Source organism: Phaenicophaeus curvirostris, chromosome 7 (assembly GCF_032191515.1).
Source record: "Phaenicophaeus curvirostris isolate KB17595 chromosome 7, BPBGC_Pcur_1.0, whole genome shotgun sequence".
In the NCBI taxonomy this organism is placed as follows: Eukaryota; Metazoa; Chordata; class Aves; order Cuculiformes; family Cuculidae; genus Phaenicophaeus; species Phaenicophaeus curvirostris.
In genome coordinates this window covers 16,074,818-16,093,156 of record NC_091398.1, presented here as the reverse complement: position 1 = coordinate 16,093,156, position 18,339 = coordinate 16,074,818, and the positions used below count along the sequence as shown (strand labels likewise).

The window sequence follows — 18,339 nt, the reverse complement described above, 5'->3', positions numbered from 1 at the left end:
TCCTTGCCATCCAGCGACCCAACCAAACACAAACATATGGTAAGACAAGTATTTGTATTCCAAAGAGAATGGAGCTATTATCTTTTATTTATGTACAGTTATTTTTGACATTGTTAAAAAAAAAAAAGAATCTAAAAAATAATCTTTTCCAAAAAGGGTCGGGTTCAGGACTGAAAAGGTGGTTGTTATTGTTATGCTGGTTCTGCCACACAACGAGAGGTTATTTTGCTGGATAACATTACATTTCCCTGCTTTACTTATTGAAGCTCGTATCACATATTTCATTTTATTTGGGAGAATACTACATAGGTAAAAATGCTATGCTTTGTTCTGCTACTCAGAAGTTTACAGTCAAGGAGCAGTTTCCTTTTTCACTTTGCTTCTGCCACGTGTGCTGCCAGAACAGCAGCGTGCAGCAGGTTTGCCCAGCTCTGGGCTGGCTGACGCTGCCTTCCCAGCATCTGGGGCACCACTAGTGCCACACGCTGCCTTCACTGCAGATTTTTCAACAGAGGCATATGGCTTCATCTCTCCCCACCATATACAGATCTCTGACAGTCAATAGATTTTTTTAAACCTTAGTGGAATTTGCCATTTCAATGAAAGAAATTTAATTTGAAGTTAAAACATACGGGACAAAAAAAAAGAAAAAATCCATGCTATTTCTCTGTCACAGTGTACTTTTCCATATGAAGGCAACTATGACTACCACACATTCCAAGTGGATGCATGCCTCAGCCCACTCAACAAACAGCTCAGACTCCTTCAATTCAAGTTCTCTAATACAGCATTTTCACCAAGAATTAGTTGCTGAAGTAAAATCTCTTAGAAATGCTTATGCATTTGCTTTGAAGATTGCTTTGTGCTGCCTCAGCTTCAGTTTTGATAAGAATGCATTTCTGATTCTTATTAGAAACAATAAAGTCTCAAATAACTGTGCTGCAGTGAGAGAAGTGTCTAGGAGAGCAGGTCAGAGATTTCCCATTAAGAAACAGGAAATGAAAAATTAAAAAAAGGGAAAATATTCTTGGTTTTCACTATTGGCAGGAACAGATTAGAGGAAACTAAACTTACCAGACTCAATTCCCTTTCTCAAACACAAATCACCATTTAATATATTAGCATATAAGAAGCAGAACTTTTTTTTGCCTTAGAAAAAGGAATAGTACCTGTAAACAAAGCATTTGTTCCTAGCAGGAAAAGGAGGTTAGTGCTCACTGATCTTAAGGCCAGGAAAGAACCATTATTTTATATAATGGAATCTCTACCATAAAGTACACCCTTCAACCTAATTCTACACTTGACCTATAATTTATGTTCAACGATGGCATGCATTTTAGAATTCAAAAGTTAAAACTTCATGTGAAAGTTAAGATTAATCTGATTATCCTTAACCTTTACCTTCCTGTATTTATGGCATGTAGGATGATGACATGGTTTTATTTTGTACATAGCAGCATGTGTAACTAATATTTGTCTCATTTCTACCTCCAAAGAGACTTACAGGCTGCAGTCAAAATGTTGAGCATAGTGTCGTATTGTCTTGAGCATCAGCTTTCCCAAGTCCTGCCTGATCTGATTTACCAGCCATAAAACCTATTTTCTGCTTTTTTTTCCTCGTGGTTTATTTTAAGTTAGTCAGCCTACAGAGTGCTTCAAACTGGAAACATGAAGTAGCCTGCAGCAGCATGTGGTGAATTATAAGAATGACAGAAGTTGCCTGGGAAAATGTAAGATGTTTTAATTTAAAAATTCCGTGCTTAGAAAATGCTGCTTGTAAACTTTTAATGCCAATGAGTTCTAATCCACATTTTGTGATACCAGAAGTTTTACTGGCTTCTCTTATCATGGAACCGCTGATTTAGGTTTAAAATATGGTCTTATATTTGATGGAATTACTGCAGTCCCTTGACAAAAGAGCAATTCTGTCGGTCCTGTGATTTTGATCTAGTTGGACAGACAGCTGCCTGGCTATGAGTGGCACTCATTAAGAGTGAGGGTTTAACAATCACAGCAAATAAACACATTGCCCAGTAAAACTTGGCTTCCAGACAGCTGTTTTCTGAGAGGGTATTCTGACCATCTAAGGAGCTTCCCAGGACCTGTCAGAGCACAGCATCTTTAAAATCTGCCCCCATTGGTTGAATTCAAGCACAGTTATCAACAGCTCTAAGCCTGTCTCTGAACTATGAAAAATTGGGATGAAAATAATGTCAGCTGAAAAACTTTAATCCTCTGCTGGTTACAGCCTCCATCTGCCTAGCCAGACCAGCATGTGGAGCTGTGCAGGAGAAGAGTCTTGCAGTACTGTCTGATTTCATTACCAATATGGAAATCATCTCTGCATGTTTTTCCTGCTCAAGTTGTTGTTGAGATATTTGACCAAGAGCCATCCTCCAAAGAATCAGATAAGAAATATTTGCTGGCTTTCCAAAGGGTAGTTAGCATTAGGCTGAGATTGTTAAAGGCTAAAACATCCACTTAGCAGACTGCAGAGACTTCTGCTGTTCGCTTGAATCCAGAAGACTGCCTGACTTCTGCAGTCTGAGGGCTAAGGAGGGAAGGAAGGAACCAGCATAAATGAGATGTTTACATACTACAAGAAGTTGCCTGTGGCAACAAAAGTCTCTCTGTTTACTCTTTTAGCTACTCTAAGTAGGAGATGCAGTCCCTTCAGCCATGGCAAAGCTGACCTCTGTCTCCAGTGCATGCTCCGGCCAGCCGGTGGAGGACTCACAAAAGACCTTCTGTGCTGAAGCAGCTCCTGCACACTAGTCTTATGAAGCCAGTGCTGCTTCAAGAGACTTCTGGGAGGGAAAAATAAAGTGGAAGGTAGTGTGTGAGAGAACAAAATGGAAAGCAGCCAGACATTTGCAACATGAATTTTTCTGCTCTCTTATAGTCTTCATTGTGATAGTTTTACACTGAGCCTTTTGACTGGAAGAAAGTCATTTAACAGGCTCACCATGAGGACTCAGTATTGTACAGCTGGAGCTAGGAGAAGAGTTAATAACAACCAGCAGACATGTAGAAAAGTTGTCAGCCCTTGTTGCTTGGTTTCTGAATGATCATTCACAAACATCTATTTGGCCATGGGGACCTGTTAGATATGCTAATGATCTGATCTGCTCCAGATCAGATATGTGACCTACATAAACCCATCACATTTGCTGATGCTTCAGATCACTTGTTTTGATTTAGCCATCAGCACTTGTGAAAGAGATGCACATAGGAGAAAAAAATAAAAAGTGGATGAAATTTCATGACTGAAAAATATCTTGGTCTCATAGTCATAACAGATATTATATAACATAACAGATTATTTTTTTTTTCCTCCTTAGCCTAAGCTTAGGTATAAAATAATGTAGCAAAGAAGGGATTTTTTGCTGATTTATGGCTTGCTACAATGTCAAGATAGTTTAAACTGCCACACCAGCGCTTTAGATTCTTTTTATTGCAAATGCTGAAGGCCCACCATGTCTGCTGGCCTTTGAAGATTCCATCAGCTGTAAAGGACAGAGTGACAGTCTGACTTTGCTTTTCCTTGGATAATCTAAACAAGAGTTTGAGAATACCCAGTGTGCCAGTTTTCTGAGTCATTTGTTTATTTCATATCTCAAACTTTAAAGCAACATACAACATTAATTTTTACATTATGTATTTTACATGCATTTGTTGTAAATAAACAGTAGCTGTTTGAAGTTATTTCTTCTTTATAACTGGGAATTAAGTTCAGTTACAAAAGCTGACCCTTCTTTCTTTGAAAACAGGAAGGAAAGTCTCATTAACTTCTGTAGGAGTGAGACATAGCATTGTGTAATAACAAATGACCTGGTTGTGTTCAGACTCATTGACCACGGGAGCAAGGACAGACCTTTACATGTTGGTTACCAAGCTTCAAGCAATTAGTGTTACTTTCTATGAAACCTTGGTTAACAAGAGCTTACAGGCACAAGTACCATTCAGAATCCTTTGAGGCAGTTCCACAGAGCAGGATTTTTCAGTCTTTCTGAACAAAGAACAACCTAACATTTGGGAAGCCTCTGGACAGTGCATCAAACGAGCTTGTTTGCAGTTGCCCACCGTATAAGGCCAAATTTTCCACATCTATTTACATTTGTTCATCATCTCTCCCTCACAATTTTTGTTTTCTTACTCACACTCACTGGAACTGTCAAGGTCAGGGTCTATGTGTTTTATTGTTGTCACTTCACAGATTATTTTTTGACATTCTTTGGACCACCCAGAGACTGGCTGCTTTGGGACAACCAAAGCCTCCCTCAGCCAGGCTGAGCGCTGCTTTTGTGGTGAGTCTGCTTGGAAGCAGGACTAGCCTCCTGCCACAAATGATCTGACTTGATTTATGAACATAAGCATCAGCAGATGTAATAATTACTGCCAAGCTGGCAGACTGAAGTCATTCTTGTAGGCGGAAATGTAGAAACACAAAGCAAGGTATGAAAAACATTTTCTGTTTGCATACAGGTATCAGACATGGTCTAGCTTTTTGTTCATACTCAGTAATACCCCACTGATCACTGCATGCCATGGTTCTTGTCATATTGTATTGATGTTAACATAGCACCTAGGAATCCACACAAGGGAATAGAACTATGCCACATTAGACCTTGTTCAAACATTTAACAGAAGTTGCTTGTTGCAGCAGGGAACTCCTAGCCAGGGTGTAGCAATCAAACTCAGGAATATATACAGAGCGTTAGGGGTAAATGCAGCTGTCTTTGTCTCAGCATGTTGGCAACTTAAGTGTTCTCAGGTTGTTTCTCAAATTCCAAACCCAAAAGTTTTGAGGAGGATTTGGAACTAGGGGTGGATGACCACTGGATCTCTCTGGCATTCAGTTCAATGGAAAAAAAATAAAATGAAAATGCTCATTTAAAAGCCTGGCTAATGGAGCTGTTCCTGATGTAAGATGAAAGCAGATAGGTCTAGTGATATGTGAAGAAACTCAGTTTTCCTTGAAAGCATAAATAGCTGCCATTAGTCTGAAAATTCTTGGAAGGAACTAAAAAAGGAAAGAACTAAAGAGGGAGAGTGAGTTGCTCATTGATGGCATAGGAAGTGATAAGGGAAATGATTCAGGTAATTGTAACTGCAGAAGCACAGGTACATTTATAAAGCCTAAAGAAGGAGATGCAGTAGTAGTGAAGATCCCAGGATAAAGGTTTTCTGTGACTGTCTTCACTGGATGACCGGTAAATATGGTATTGGACACATTAAGCAAGAAAAATATTCCAGACTTAGATGAAAATTGGATATGGTGATCTAGAGAAGAATGGAAATCAGAAATATGTAAGCCTGAATGTCTGCGGGAGAATGGACAAATAATTTGGGAAAGTATAGAGATCAAGAGCTGGATTTTGACCACTTTGAGCTAATGGCTTAGATGTCTGCAACCATCTGCCAAAAATGCATTCCAGAGTTCTAGTTTGGACAGAAGGAACAAACTCTTTCCATCAGGGTTTTGCATCTTCTGTCACCCTTCTGAAGTGAGGGGAAAGGGACTTTTCAGAGGGTGGCAAGGGAAATAGCAGACAGTGAAGGAAGAACCGGGACAAAAAGTATCAAAGGCAAAGGCATCAAGAAATTGGAAAAAGTTCAGCTAGAGATCGCTAGGCACTTTTTCTAGAAAGCTTTCAGGCTGAGTCCAAGGGAAACTTGGTCAAAGAAAAGGATGAATGGGGCCAAGGGGGCAGGAAAGTCAGTGAGCATCTTTTTTGGTGAGCTGGATCATAGAAAGAGAAGAGTTGGGCAGCAGCTGGGGAGACAAGTAGGGTTAAGGATGGGGTTAATATTTTGTAAGGAGTTATTAACAGAAGCTTATGCACTGAACTCTGACTTGTCTGCAAGGAGTGCTTATCTAAATCAACCAATTAAGTAAAACTGGTTTCAGGAACTGATTGTACAGATGAGGGAGGTAGATAGCAGGCCACTTATACAAAGAGAAAACAAGAGAAAGCTCAGAATAGGCATTTGGGAAACTATAGCATTTTCCTTACAATTTTACTGTCCTGCTTTTGTATGGAATGTACACCCATCTCTATTTCAGCTGTTTAAAACAAAAAACCTCTTGGAAGCCATTATTTTTTCTGGCCAAACAGTGGAATTTTTGATCAAGAAGGTCAAAATACCTAGGATGCGTGTGTCTAGTGTGTATACAGGGAATAAGCTTTGAGTTTTTCCATGACCAGTAATGACAGCTCTGTTTCTGATAGCTTCGTCAAACGGGACAGAGGGAAGACAAGATATGTATTTCTTACTTGTGAATAAATTTGGTCATGTAGTTGTCATGCACCTGACAATGAACATTTAGAGATGACTAAACTTGTTTTTTGTAAACTTCTGTGAAACAAGAAACACTGAGCATGGAGGCTGGTTAAGCTGTGTTCTGTTGAACTGGTGCAATCGCCAAGAGAAAAAGTATTTAATAACTGCTCAGCTCCTGTGGAAGGAGGTTTTTGCCAGGCAGCCTGCTCCTGTGGGCTCTGATGGTCCTCAGCTTCTGCTGGAGGTGGCAACAACAGGAAGCATTTTATGCTTTCCACAGTGAGGAACATCCTGGAGCAGGGAGCTCTGGCCTGGGCTGGGTAGGGTGTCCAGGTGAGTGGCACCACAGCGCCTGTTGCAGGGGAAGCCTCGCTGCTCTCCTGCCAGCACTAACTGGCAGAAGGGAGCATGATTCCTCATGTGGAACACGCAATGCTTCTGGAAATGTTCGGCAAAACAAAGTGTTAGGAGCCTGTGTCACCCCTATTGTGAAGATGCCTCACTGAGCAAGAAAGCAGTCTCTTTTGTAACAAAAGTGCAGAGGCTTTGTTTTTATTACCACAGTCAATGGTTTTAAAATCCGGTACAACTGCAGGCAGTGAGTATATTCTTTTAACTTCAATGACAGTCAGCATTCCTCAGGCAGCATGAACCAGGAGAGAGTGACTGAGACAAATGTTCTGCCCTTGAAGCCCCAGTGGAAAGCTGCAGCAGGCACGAGGTGCACTGCGCCTTGCCCTGCAGGACAGCCAGCTCCCATGCCTCTTTCTCAGGAAATCTAATTCTTTTCTTTGACATTTCTGTGCACTAGGCCATGACTTGGATGTGATTTCTTTGTGAGATTTTGTCTTTAGATATATCTGTCACATGCAAGAAATGTCCCATGTTACTTGGTTTTGGAAATACAGTAGCACTTAGTCTGATACAACCCCTTAGTCCCATTGTTTTCATTGGTATATTTTGGAAACAAATACAAACATACAGCTCACTCATATGTATGTATAGGTCACGTATGTATATATAGATCCCAATGGGCCACATAACCTAGTAATGAGTTCATATGTTACCCAAAATCAGTACTGAAATGATGATTTAGTCTGGCCCCATGTCTTTAAGGAGTGAAAAGAAATCTTCTTGAAATCAGTCTGACTGATGCAATTAGATGCTTTATCTCTTTTCCAAGGAAAGGAGGCATTTGAAGCTCCGACCTGGATCACAATGTAGCCTTCATTCACACAGTTCTTGTTAATATACTTTCCATAAAAATCATATAGTTACTTTGGTTGGAAGGAACTTTGTGAAAGCACATAGTCCAATCTGATGCACAAAGCAGAATCCACACCAAATTTAACCAAAATTATCAAGGTTTTGTCTAGTTCAGTATTGAAAACCTCCTAGGAGAAAGACTTCACAGACTCTCTGGGAAACCACACCAGTGCTTAAATATGCTCAGTGAAATAATTTCTTGCTTATATCCAGTCAGAATATACTCTCTTCTAATTCATGGCCAGACATCTACATCTTCTGGGTAACCTCCCCATAAGTACATGCAGGCTGCTGTTAGGTGCCAAGAAGTTGCCCCTTCTCCTGGCTGCGCAAGCTCAGATCCCTCAACCTCTCCTCACAGGTCATGCGCTTCAGTCCCTCGACCACCTTGCTGGCCTTCACTGGATTTGAACAAGTCTGTCAACTTCTTGTATGGGGGTGGGGAGCAAAGGTAGTATTGCAGGCACAGCCTAATGCATAGTGAGTAATTGAGGACCTCTCTTATTTCCACTACCCTGGAAAGATGACAGAGAACGGCCTTATACCGTCTACATATTGTGGGCCTCTATTTTGTTCCTTATTCATAATTTTTCCCTTGACTTGACTTTCACCCACTGTACACATCAGCTTACTGGAGCTCAGTCATGATTAGCCAGGATGGTCTTCTGATAGAGCTACTTCGTGCTTCTATATTAGTATGGGCCACTCCTGAGCTTGAAGAAGGCTCTCCCTGAAGACCTGCCAAATCTTCTGGGATCTGTCACCTTCACAGCTCTCTTCCACTGCTTCTAACTTTGCCAGAGACCTGTGGTCGATGCTGTTTTTCATGACGTTAGTTTTGGTCGGTCTTTTCCTGTGTTTTGTTTAATTCAAAATTCATTTCAGTTGAAAAAAAAAAGATGAGGAGGGAGTTTCAGAGAAGTCAAAATATATTTGACTGTTAAATTAAAGACAAAATGTTCCATAAAAAAAGAAAAGTTCTTTTTCCTGTTTAAGGGTTAGAGTACTTGATATTTGTTTTGATATTCTCATTTTTGCTGAGAGAACCAGAACATATTTCATTTAGGAATGGCATAAAGTGGGCATTTTTATTTGGCCATTTTCCTCTTTGGCAAAGTTTGTTTGCTTGATAATTTCAAAGTGATTTGAGTTCTGAAACTCTGAAAATCAATCTGCTGTGTCTGTGGCTCAGCTTTGCCTTTCACTGTTTTCTGAAAATCTGGAAATGTGTTTTTGATAGTGAGAGGATTGGATCCAAATCATAAAACTAAATAACCCTTCAAACTTTGGGGAATTCAAATTGCCAACCGGATTTCAATCCTGAGTTTGGTAAATGTCAACACTGTTCCTTGGGCAGTGAAGTCTGTGAAGGTAGAAGTGTTAAATAGGATGGGGAGCTACCTTAATTACTTGAGATTGGGAGCTGCCTTAATTACTCAAATAACTTTTTTTTTTTTCCAGGAGATATTTAATTCAGGAGCACTTGGTTATTTCATATCCTGTGACACTGCTTAGCCTTCTAATCTGATGCCTTCTAATCGTGTGGAGAGAAGCAAAAAGGCAGCTGTTGATTAAACAGCAAAGATGTTGTTCTGTGACTGCAAAAATGCCAGAAAGTTGTCCCATTTGCACTCATAATTTATAAGTAATCTAGAAATATGTTTTGAGGCAGTGACTTCATCTGAAAAGAATTACCAGTTCAAAGTCTATTAGTACATGGTTGCTGAATGTGACTTGGCATTAAGGGTTTCTTCATCAGCATTAATTGGATTGAATTACCTGCAGTGAAATATGAGCCCTTTGAGGAAAAAATGATTCTTATCCTGCTGACTTTAGAAGCATAAAAGGAAGGGGGGTTGGGGAGTGGAAGTGAAAAAGACAACAAGAGGCAGTGTTCAGACAGTTTAAGACAGAATAAGAGTAAGTTTGAACACACTGTGGCTATGAAATCATTTCCAGAGAGTGGCAAGATGGGGCAGCCTTCAGGCTGGAAGAGGGATTTTGCTGTCAGACCTCCCAGGCGAAGAGCAAAGCCCCAGACTGAGTGTGAGCTTTCAGAACAGCAGTCAGATCAGACGTGGAGAGGACTGAGATGGTTGGGGTCAGCAGGACAGCTCAGACACCACGAGCCACCTCTGGATGCAAGGGGAGAGCAGGGCAGGGCAACCTAGGCTGAGAGGCAGAACAGTGAGTGAAATGAAACAGCATCAGGATGGTGCAGGCCCAGTGCTTTGGGAGCGCGAGGGTGCCCCCAGATTCAGAGCTACACACTCTATCAATCAGCATCTGCCACTTACAAAGCTTGTGCGGTTTATGTGGAACCAGTAACCTGATCCTTCTAACCTGGATCTCCTGTATGCACAAACAATATCTTGTAAAAGATCCTCCATATCCCCACCACCACCAGTATCTGGGCATTGTTTCATTTTCTGTGAGTAAAATCTTAGTCTATGCTTGTTGCTCATTTTCACTACCATGCTTCATTATGAATAGAAACAAAATCCGAACAGCAGCATTCTGGTACCTCTTGATGGCCATTTGAGAAAGCTGAGGCCATGGACTGTGTTACCAGTGTATGAAGACTGAGAAAAAGAAGGAAAGATCCTTTCTGATAAATTAATATTACCATAGTATCAGTTGTAAAAATGGTTGGGGTGACCTGAGAAATAAGTTTTCACTCAGTTTCTTCTTCCAGAATGTAGCCTTTCAGCAAACAATTTAGACATTGCTAAGCAAAGATAATGGCTATGAATAGATCCAACTTGCTTAGGAAAAAAGTCTCTGTGGATAGAGCTCCATCTCACTACTTATCATTTGCCTCATATTGACAAAGGGCAGGGCACACAGCTAAAGTAGCCCTGCTGGAGCGACACTCAAGAACCAGTATAAAAATCTCTTCTCTTGAATTGTTTTAGCCCAGCAGGAGATGTGAGTGAATGAGCCAGTGCGTTCCTGGGCATGCCGAGCTCCAAAGCCTTCTGACCACCCATGGCAGCCACTGTGGGTTACTGCAATGTTATGTGTCTATGCTTTTAATCAAGCGGTATGATTCCTATCATTTAACTAAGTGTATTTATCACCCTAAACCTTTTTTTGCACTGCAAAAGTCTGACACTGTGAATGAAATGTATCTTTTCAGGAAAGTCACCACCCTTTTCTGTCACCCGCATTTGTATGTTATTGACAGGAATTTCATTACCTGTACATCAGTTCACATTAACCTATTTCATTGCGTAGCCGAGCAGCTTATTTTAAAATGCCAGACATAGGGCCAATTATTTCTGAAAACCTGATGCTGTCAGAACATCTTAATGCTTATGAAGAAAGACATCAAGTCTTCTGCACTTATTAGTCAATGCAGGAAACCCTGTGAGTCTTTGCTTCCAAATGACAATGTGGCAGAGGTGAAGGCAGGCTGTAGGATGCAGGTTATGAAAAACCATTAAATAAGATTAATAGTTGCCTGCTACATGAAAATCAATGAGGAACAACAGAGTACATTCTCCATGTGAGAAATGATGTCATGGCTTCAGTGCCAACAGTTCCCTCTCTGTCAAGTGTGATACTCTCTTTGCATCTGGACAGCTCTGCAGGTCATGTGCAGACTATGGAGATGCACGTTGGAGAAGGTCTCTGGTGTACTTGGGAAGCTGTGAACATGGAGCTCTGGGTCCCTGAAGGTGATGACCTTCAGATGATTAGACTCAGAAAGAGACTCAAGATGAAATTCTGGAAGAATTAATTACCACATCTACTGTCTAAGCCTTTAAAACTTTTGCTTGAGATGGGCAATACTAACCTGATCAAGGATTATAAAGGAAAAAAAGAGAAGCAAATAACATTTGGGTCTACAAGGCATCTTTCTGCCATCTTTTTTTCAATAAAAAATGATATATTTTCTAGGAGCCTATATTCAAGGAAGAGAATGTTTCTGTTGGAAATAAACCACACTATTGTTTGAAATACCAGGTTTGAGGAAAAGGGAGTCAATATGGGCATTAAAAAAACCTCGACATTATTTTGGGAGTTTGTTTGTTTCTTCCCTCATGAAAAACATATCCAATATGAGCTAACACAGCTTTACCCATGGCTTCTGTATTTTCAGGGATTAAGCATCTGAAGAGTCAGAATGATTCAGCATTTCCAGAGGAAGAAGAGGGAGTTAGTGAAAGGGAAGAGGAGTGGGGCCATTAAAAAGCATGGAGCCTCAAGCCTTCTCTTGGAGAGTAACTGGACTGTGCAGCCATGCGTGTGTCAGACCATTCGCCACTGCTTGTGTCCCTGCACTGCAGCACTCGGCATGCCGGCGGTGCTGGGGTTTCCTGGGGAGCGCCCTTGGCTAGGTTTTACAGTCACCTGCAAATGTGTTTTGTGATCCTTATATTCGAAGATGAAACAGTTATTTTAAAGTAATTTTTCTTTCATTTTCTATGACTTAGAAATGTAATTTGCAAATGTGTTAGTGACCTGACATCAGTACTGCCAGAGCTTAACTACTGTGTGTGAGCTGTACTCTAAGACCTGTTGTAAATAAATCTGATTTAGAAGCTACAAAATAAATAACATGTTCATTTAGACAAAACTGTATATTGTACAGTGGGTTTGTCTAGCATGCAGAAAAATGTTTGTATAAAAAATGAGCCTTTTGGTTAAGGGCAGCTTTTACCAGCATTGTTAAAGTTACTTGCAGTAATGTAGATAGAAATAAGTAGGAAGAGGTGACCCTTAGTCTAGAGAAGAAAGACACAAAGAAGCTTCCCCATGCTCCCTGCATATGCAACACTTAAAGTACTTGTCTTGCTGTTGGTCTGAGGCTGCCTAGTCACATCAGCCGAAACAATTTCTCTTTACACACGATCATTGCTGTCTGGAGGCATTAGAGAAAGTTTTGATATATGAGTTATATGAAACAGAGGAGTGCGCAAGACCCATGAGCAGGGTCCCACACACCAGCTGAGCCTTGGGAAATGCTGTTGTTCACTTCTTCACCTGCAACTAGTAGAGGGTACAGCCTTTGCTGAGAAAGAGGGCCAGACTACTCTGCGTTGGTCTGTTTCAGCCAGTAAATGGCAGCATAACAAGCTGTGGCTATTTGACACTTGTCTAAGCCCTAGGGTTTTTGGTTGAAGTTTGACATGCTTCATACCAATATTTTCATTTGTTAGATAACTCTATGGCGTAAAATGAAATACAGTGGAGAAGGAAAACCACATTTCTTCAAAGTCACAATTGAAAATTTGTTTCCTTTTTTAATCAATGGCCAATTTTTAAACTAATACACTGTCTTTGTATTGACTGTTTGCCTTTGATACAAAGTTTTGCCCTCATTTTACCTTTCCACTGTTTTTAGTCTTTTTTAAAGGGTTGAGCTAGGAGGGCTGAGGAAATGGGGAGAGGAGATGAAAACACACAACCTTTTGTCTATGCCTTGCACAGACTTTCAATCTAAGCTCTTCCATGAAGACCTGCTGATAACAGGATCTGTCAACAAGTGTTTCTTTATATTTGGGAGCCTTTTTTTGCCCTCCGTCTGTATCTCCGTATCTGTCCTCTTTGTTGCCTTTTTCTGTAGAAACACTGCAAACAGGATCTGTGACTCCAGCTCAGCATGGGTGTGCAAGATGGACTAAAAGAGACCTCTTCAGTTGTACAGAAGCAGCTACTGGACTTACGAGACTGAAGGCTTTTTATGCAACAGAAAAAAAAAAAACAAAAAGAAGGAAGTGACCCTTCAGAAAACATTTGAATGGACCAAAGTTAAGACTGGAACAGTATCAAGACGGGCTGGGCTCTGGTCCCAGCTTTGCCACAGCTTTGCTTTCACACAGCACCAGGCTTTTCATGTAGTTGCTCATTGCCACAGCACTACCAGCTGTAAAACAGTCATCAGTGTTGAACGTCGCACCATCTATCTGCATCACTAGCTAATAAAGTACTTTTGATATTGATGTAATTTTGCTAGTTATTAATACCTATAGGCTTCAGATGAAAACTGTTAGGAACTTATGGGGAAATGATAAAATGTGCATGAATTATACTTTCTACACAGACAAGGTATCAAGTGCTTTGGAATCTCAACGTCTCAAAGGCAGCACAAAATATTGGAGAATTCATCACTGAACACCCTGTTTCAGGATGACTGTTGAATCGAGGTTGATTGCATTTTGTAAATAGCAATTGAAAAAAAAATATTTAGTTTGAAATGGATCTGAGTTTCCAGAATTGTTACTGCAGCAACAAGATGATACAATTCTGTTTTACAGTCGTGGTCTGGATGAAACATCAAGGTCTGATAAGAGCCTCAGATAGCCGTGCTAATATTTAGCTGTGTCTCTAAATTCAGGTCTTATCATCTCCACATCTCTAAAAACTCCAGCTGTGTTTTATCATTTTAAAAGCCTGTTTCTTTCTCTTTTTCTTGACTCAAGGTTATGCAAGCAGTATGTCTGAGTACAGGAACAGACTTCTTTCTGACATTTGCTGGTAGGACCTCATCTCAAGGGCAAAGTCAGGACACATATTTTTTTCTCCATCAGCCATTTTTAGCTTATAAAGATAAGGGAACCCTGTTTATCTGATTTTCCTCTTGTGAGACACGCAGTAAGTGGAGCTATAAGCAAAGAATCGGTATAACTACAGAGCCCAGGAAAAAAAAAACTGCTTGTCACGAGCAGAGCTGAAACACTGCAGTGAATTATCAGTGAATCCCATGACAGAAATTTCTGGATGTGGTTAAGTCAGCAAAGCAGATCAGGAGAAGCAGCCTGCTTACTAAACTAGGTCTTTTCTGGGTTTGGTGCAGCCCCTGACATTTAAAAACAGCAGCCCTAAATATGCTTTGGTATGCAATTCAAAACTCTGGTTGTCTCACAGCATGGTGAGCTCCATGTAGATTCATGTAAACAATATAGATTTTTTCGCTGGGAGTGAGCAGTCAATTATTGTTGCCCAACATATCTATGTCACTAGCACATGGTGACAAAACAAAAAAAAATCCATTAATTTTGTCTTTTGTTTTAGTGTAAATGAACTACTAGAGGATTGAGAAAGTAGATTAAAAGTTAGTAAACACAAAGTGTCTCAAAGAAAATGCTAATATGAAAATACCTTATGGGAAAATTGTGATGATGTGTTCCCTGTTTGAGGTACCTCCTCTCACAACACATGCTCCTGCTGGGGAGTATGTACGGTCTGGTGGGGCCAAGGTTTTGAGAGATGGGTTGTATTAGTTCATTTTCCATAAACAGGCTAATGGAAAAAGAAAGCACAGAAGATCCATCCAGGTAAGTAATCAGCTTAGTTCTTTCTTACAGAGAAACTCTGATTTGTGCCTTTTCCCTCCTTCCCTCCTCCATGCTCTTAAATCTACTGCCTTTCCATGCTGTGATGTGGTTGCTGTTGTTCTTCCTTTCAAGGTACTGCAGGAAATGTTCTTTGTAGAATTGAAAGGAAGTTGTTTCCTTGGACTGATCTCAGACTTTTCCCAGTATCCCTGAACTCATTAATCTACAATGGTTTAAAGACATTTTGTTATTGCATCCTACAGCCTTGTTTCTTTTTCCTATACTATACTTGTTATTCTATGACAGGTTTTTCCCTTCAGAGAGATTTATTGAGACATTGTGCTAATAAGTTATCTGGAAAACTTCCACAGCACGATTTACAGGATGGTATATGTTGCTTATTCTCCAGGTGCAAAATCAGATAATACTTAAATAGATAGCACCAAGGTTTAAAAGCCCTTTCTAAAGCATAATTGTCACTGAAGTTAGAGGAATTTTGCCTAAGAATGGACACAGGTTTTGGCCAACAGCATACTTTCCTTTGGGAAATATGATGTGTAGTGTACAAGAAAGTTTCTCTTATCCTGCTATCAATTTAATTAATTAATTTCTCACTTTTTTTAAAAGATTGTTATAAATGCTGTTGAATTCTTCAAAGACTACCCCACTGTCTTCTCATAATGTCATCATTTCTCCCCACTAATCTAAACCGAAAAATCACCATTTGTTCTTGCACCACTGGTATTATTGAACCAAAAATACCACATCCAACACTATTATTTTGACTCCAAGGTGGGGCTGCAGGTGGAGGTCTTGTTGCCCATCCTTGGGCCAGTGACTCCCACAGTGTCCAAGGCTCAGACCAGTCAGTAAGGAAGAGGCTTCAAGTCCACCTGCGCTTCCTCTAACAGACTGCAACACCAAGAGCCAAGTCAGTGGCAGATTTAGCTCTTGAAAAAAATGTATTTCTTTTTTTTTTCCACAAGGTAAACTGTGGGGTGGCTGTCTGAGCCCTCTCCAGAGCTGATCTGGGTGGGCTGCCATGCTGTGGGTGGCTGGGGAGCGACCTAAGTGGGGTTCCTGCACGCTTCATGGTGCTTTATGACGAGCCTAGCAGCTGGCACCATACAATGAACTGTCCCTAGCTCAGCACATGATGTCCCCCTCAATTTCCTTCTCTCACAGATTGAGACACAGAGTGTTTTGATGAGGGGCCTTATTCCTGCAGTACATAAGGCATCATCTGTCTTCTAGCCCTGGGGGTACAATTTAGGGGCATATTTAAAGCAGGCTGTTCTTAAAGCTTCCCTTTCTTCCTTTCCTATGGCATCCATGTTGGTGCTTGGGCCCACAGCTGTTCTCTTTTTCTTTTTTACTTTTTTTTATTTTTTTCTTTATTTTTCCTCAGTGGGTCAGTGAGCTGCAGCAAGAGTTTCAGTCATTCTGTTGGTTCCCGATGTGCAATTACATTTGACCTTTTCGTGCAGAGCATTCTACTTAGCAACAAAGTGGATTCTCTCCCTTATCCTCCAATGAGGACAAAAGCACCTTGGGCGAATTTCAAGCAAGATACTTGTGCACCCTCTACTAAATCTCAGGTCACTTGGTAAAATGCTACTAATCTCCAGTTTCAGCAAAGCTGGCTGATGGATTTTCTACAAGTTCAATGTCCATATAACTGCTATTGGGGTTTTCTTGTGGTTTGGTTTGTTTATGAAATAATCTGGGCTTTTTAGGGCAGAAAGAATACTTTGTACTATTGCTGAGCAAAACATACTCCATTTCAACTTTGTGATGATTCATTTGCTTAGTATATACTGACCCTTAGTGGTAAGCTGAGATTTGAATTGCAATGCCGGGTTTCTTAGTTTTGCTTTTCTCTTTGGCCCAAATGTTCAGCAAATGGCAGGAATATTTGCTGTGCGTCAGCATAGCCTATCTATGTAAATAGCCCACATTGTCTTCAACAGACATAACAGGCATGTTAAAATAATGATGACAGGTGTTATTAGCTCTTCTAAAGAAAGGGCTCTGGGAAGTGGGGGTGTCGAAAGGTTACTCCAAAATGCAAAACAAAAACGTTGGCATTGAGAAGCAATACTCTCCACATAATGAGAAACAAATAAGAACTCAGTATCTGGCACTAACGAACACCTCAAGCTAACTGTGAAATGAGTATTAATTAGGTTTCCAAAATAGCATCTTTCTGAAAAGCAGCTGAGGTGTAATATTGCTCCTTATTAATCAAAGCAATGGGACAATGTGAACTCTGCAAAAAATTAATGGTTTGCAGATGGCTGTGTGCATCTTTAATAATGACAGAAGAACACAAGTTACAGCTTTAAATGCCAGAGAGCCTTTCTGCACCTTCTCCTTTTCAGAGAACGATATTTGCAGTTTTCAAGGCAGTGAGGAAAGTGTGTTGGTTTCTTATTACGTTTTCCCTGCAGCATAAATTCTGTTGATGTGCTTCCCTAATCATGCTAATTATACTGCCATATGTTGCTCTCATCTTTCTTTTTCTCTCCTAATGGGACATAGATTCTCTCTTTTGAATATGTCATTTGTTTATTACATTTATCAAGGGTTTTAACATTATATGGTTCTTTTAATTGCTTTTTTAAACACTCAGCAAACTGAATATTAAAAACAGACATGAAGGTCAATTATAAATAATATTTAAATTGCTCATGTCATTTTCATTCTCTAATTTACTGGAAATATCATCTATGTACCCACGTTCCTGTACCTACTATTTACTTGAGAACATGTATGTTCGCTAGAAATAATCCGGCTGCAGTCCTAGTTCTGCCCTACCCCAAACCACCTGGTGACTAACAGAACTGCAGTCTTTCTCAGACAGGAATGTTAAAATAAAGATGCATTGTGCATCATGTTAAAATGCTAAGTACAAATATGCTGCCATTCATTCCAGTTGTGAACTACTGGAGTACAGTAGCACAGCCAAACGATAAAGGTGAATGTTCATTTCTGACTGGAGAGAAAAAGACAGTTAGCTCTCAAAGGAGAGAGGTGTCAGTAAAAAGGAAGCACAAGTTTAATAAAAGAATTTAAGATGGCTTAAATTAAATTAAATTCGCTCCTCAAATCCTGTGTTCAGTTCTGGGCCCCTCACCACAAGAAGGATGTTGAGGCTCTGGAGCGAGTCCAGAGAAGAGCAATTAAGCTGGTGAAGGGGCTGGAGAACAGGCCTTACGAGGAACAGCTGAGAGAGCTGGGGGTGTTTAGCCTGCAGAAGAGGAGGCTGAGGGGTGACCTCATTGCTCTCTATAACTACCTGAAAGGAGGTTGTAGAGAGGAGGGTGCTGGCCTCTTCTCCCAAGTGACAGGGGACAGGACAAGAGGGAATGGCCTCAAGCTCCGCCAGGGGAGGTTTAGGCTGGACATTAGGAAAAAATTCTTCACAGAAAGGGTCGTTGGGCACTGGAACAGGCTGCCCAGGGAGGTGGTTGAGTCACCTTCCCTGGAGGTGTTTAAAGCACGG

The 18,339-nt window shown here is 40.5% G+C and overlaps 1 protein-coding gene across 1 annotated transcript in view; it reads left to right on the top strand.

Annotated features, from left to right (window-relative positions):
• Positions 1-14,021, top strand: part of PPP1R1C (protein phosphatase 1 regulatory inhibitor subunit 1C) — a 53,712-nt gene extending 39,691 nt beyond the window's left edge. The window contains 1 exon segment of the mRNA XM_069861002.1: positions 11,657-14,021. Within this exon segment, the coding sequence (XP_069717103.1) occupies positions 11,657-11,745 (89 nt within the window). The 3' untranslated portion in view covers positions 11,746-14,021.
• The last annotated feature ends 4,318 nt before the right edge of the window (positions 14,022-18,339 follow it).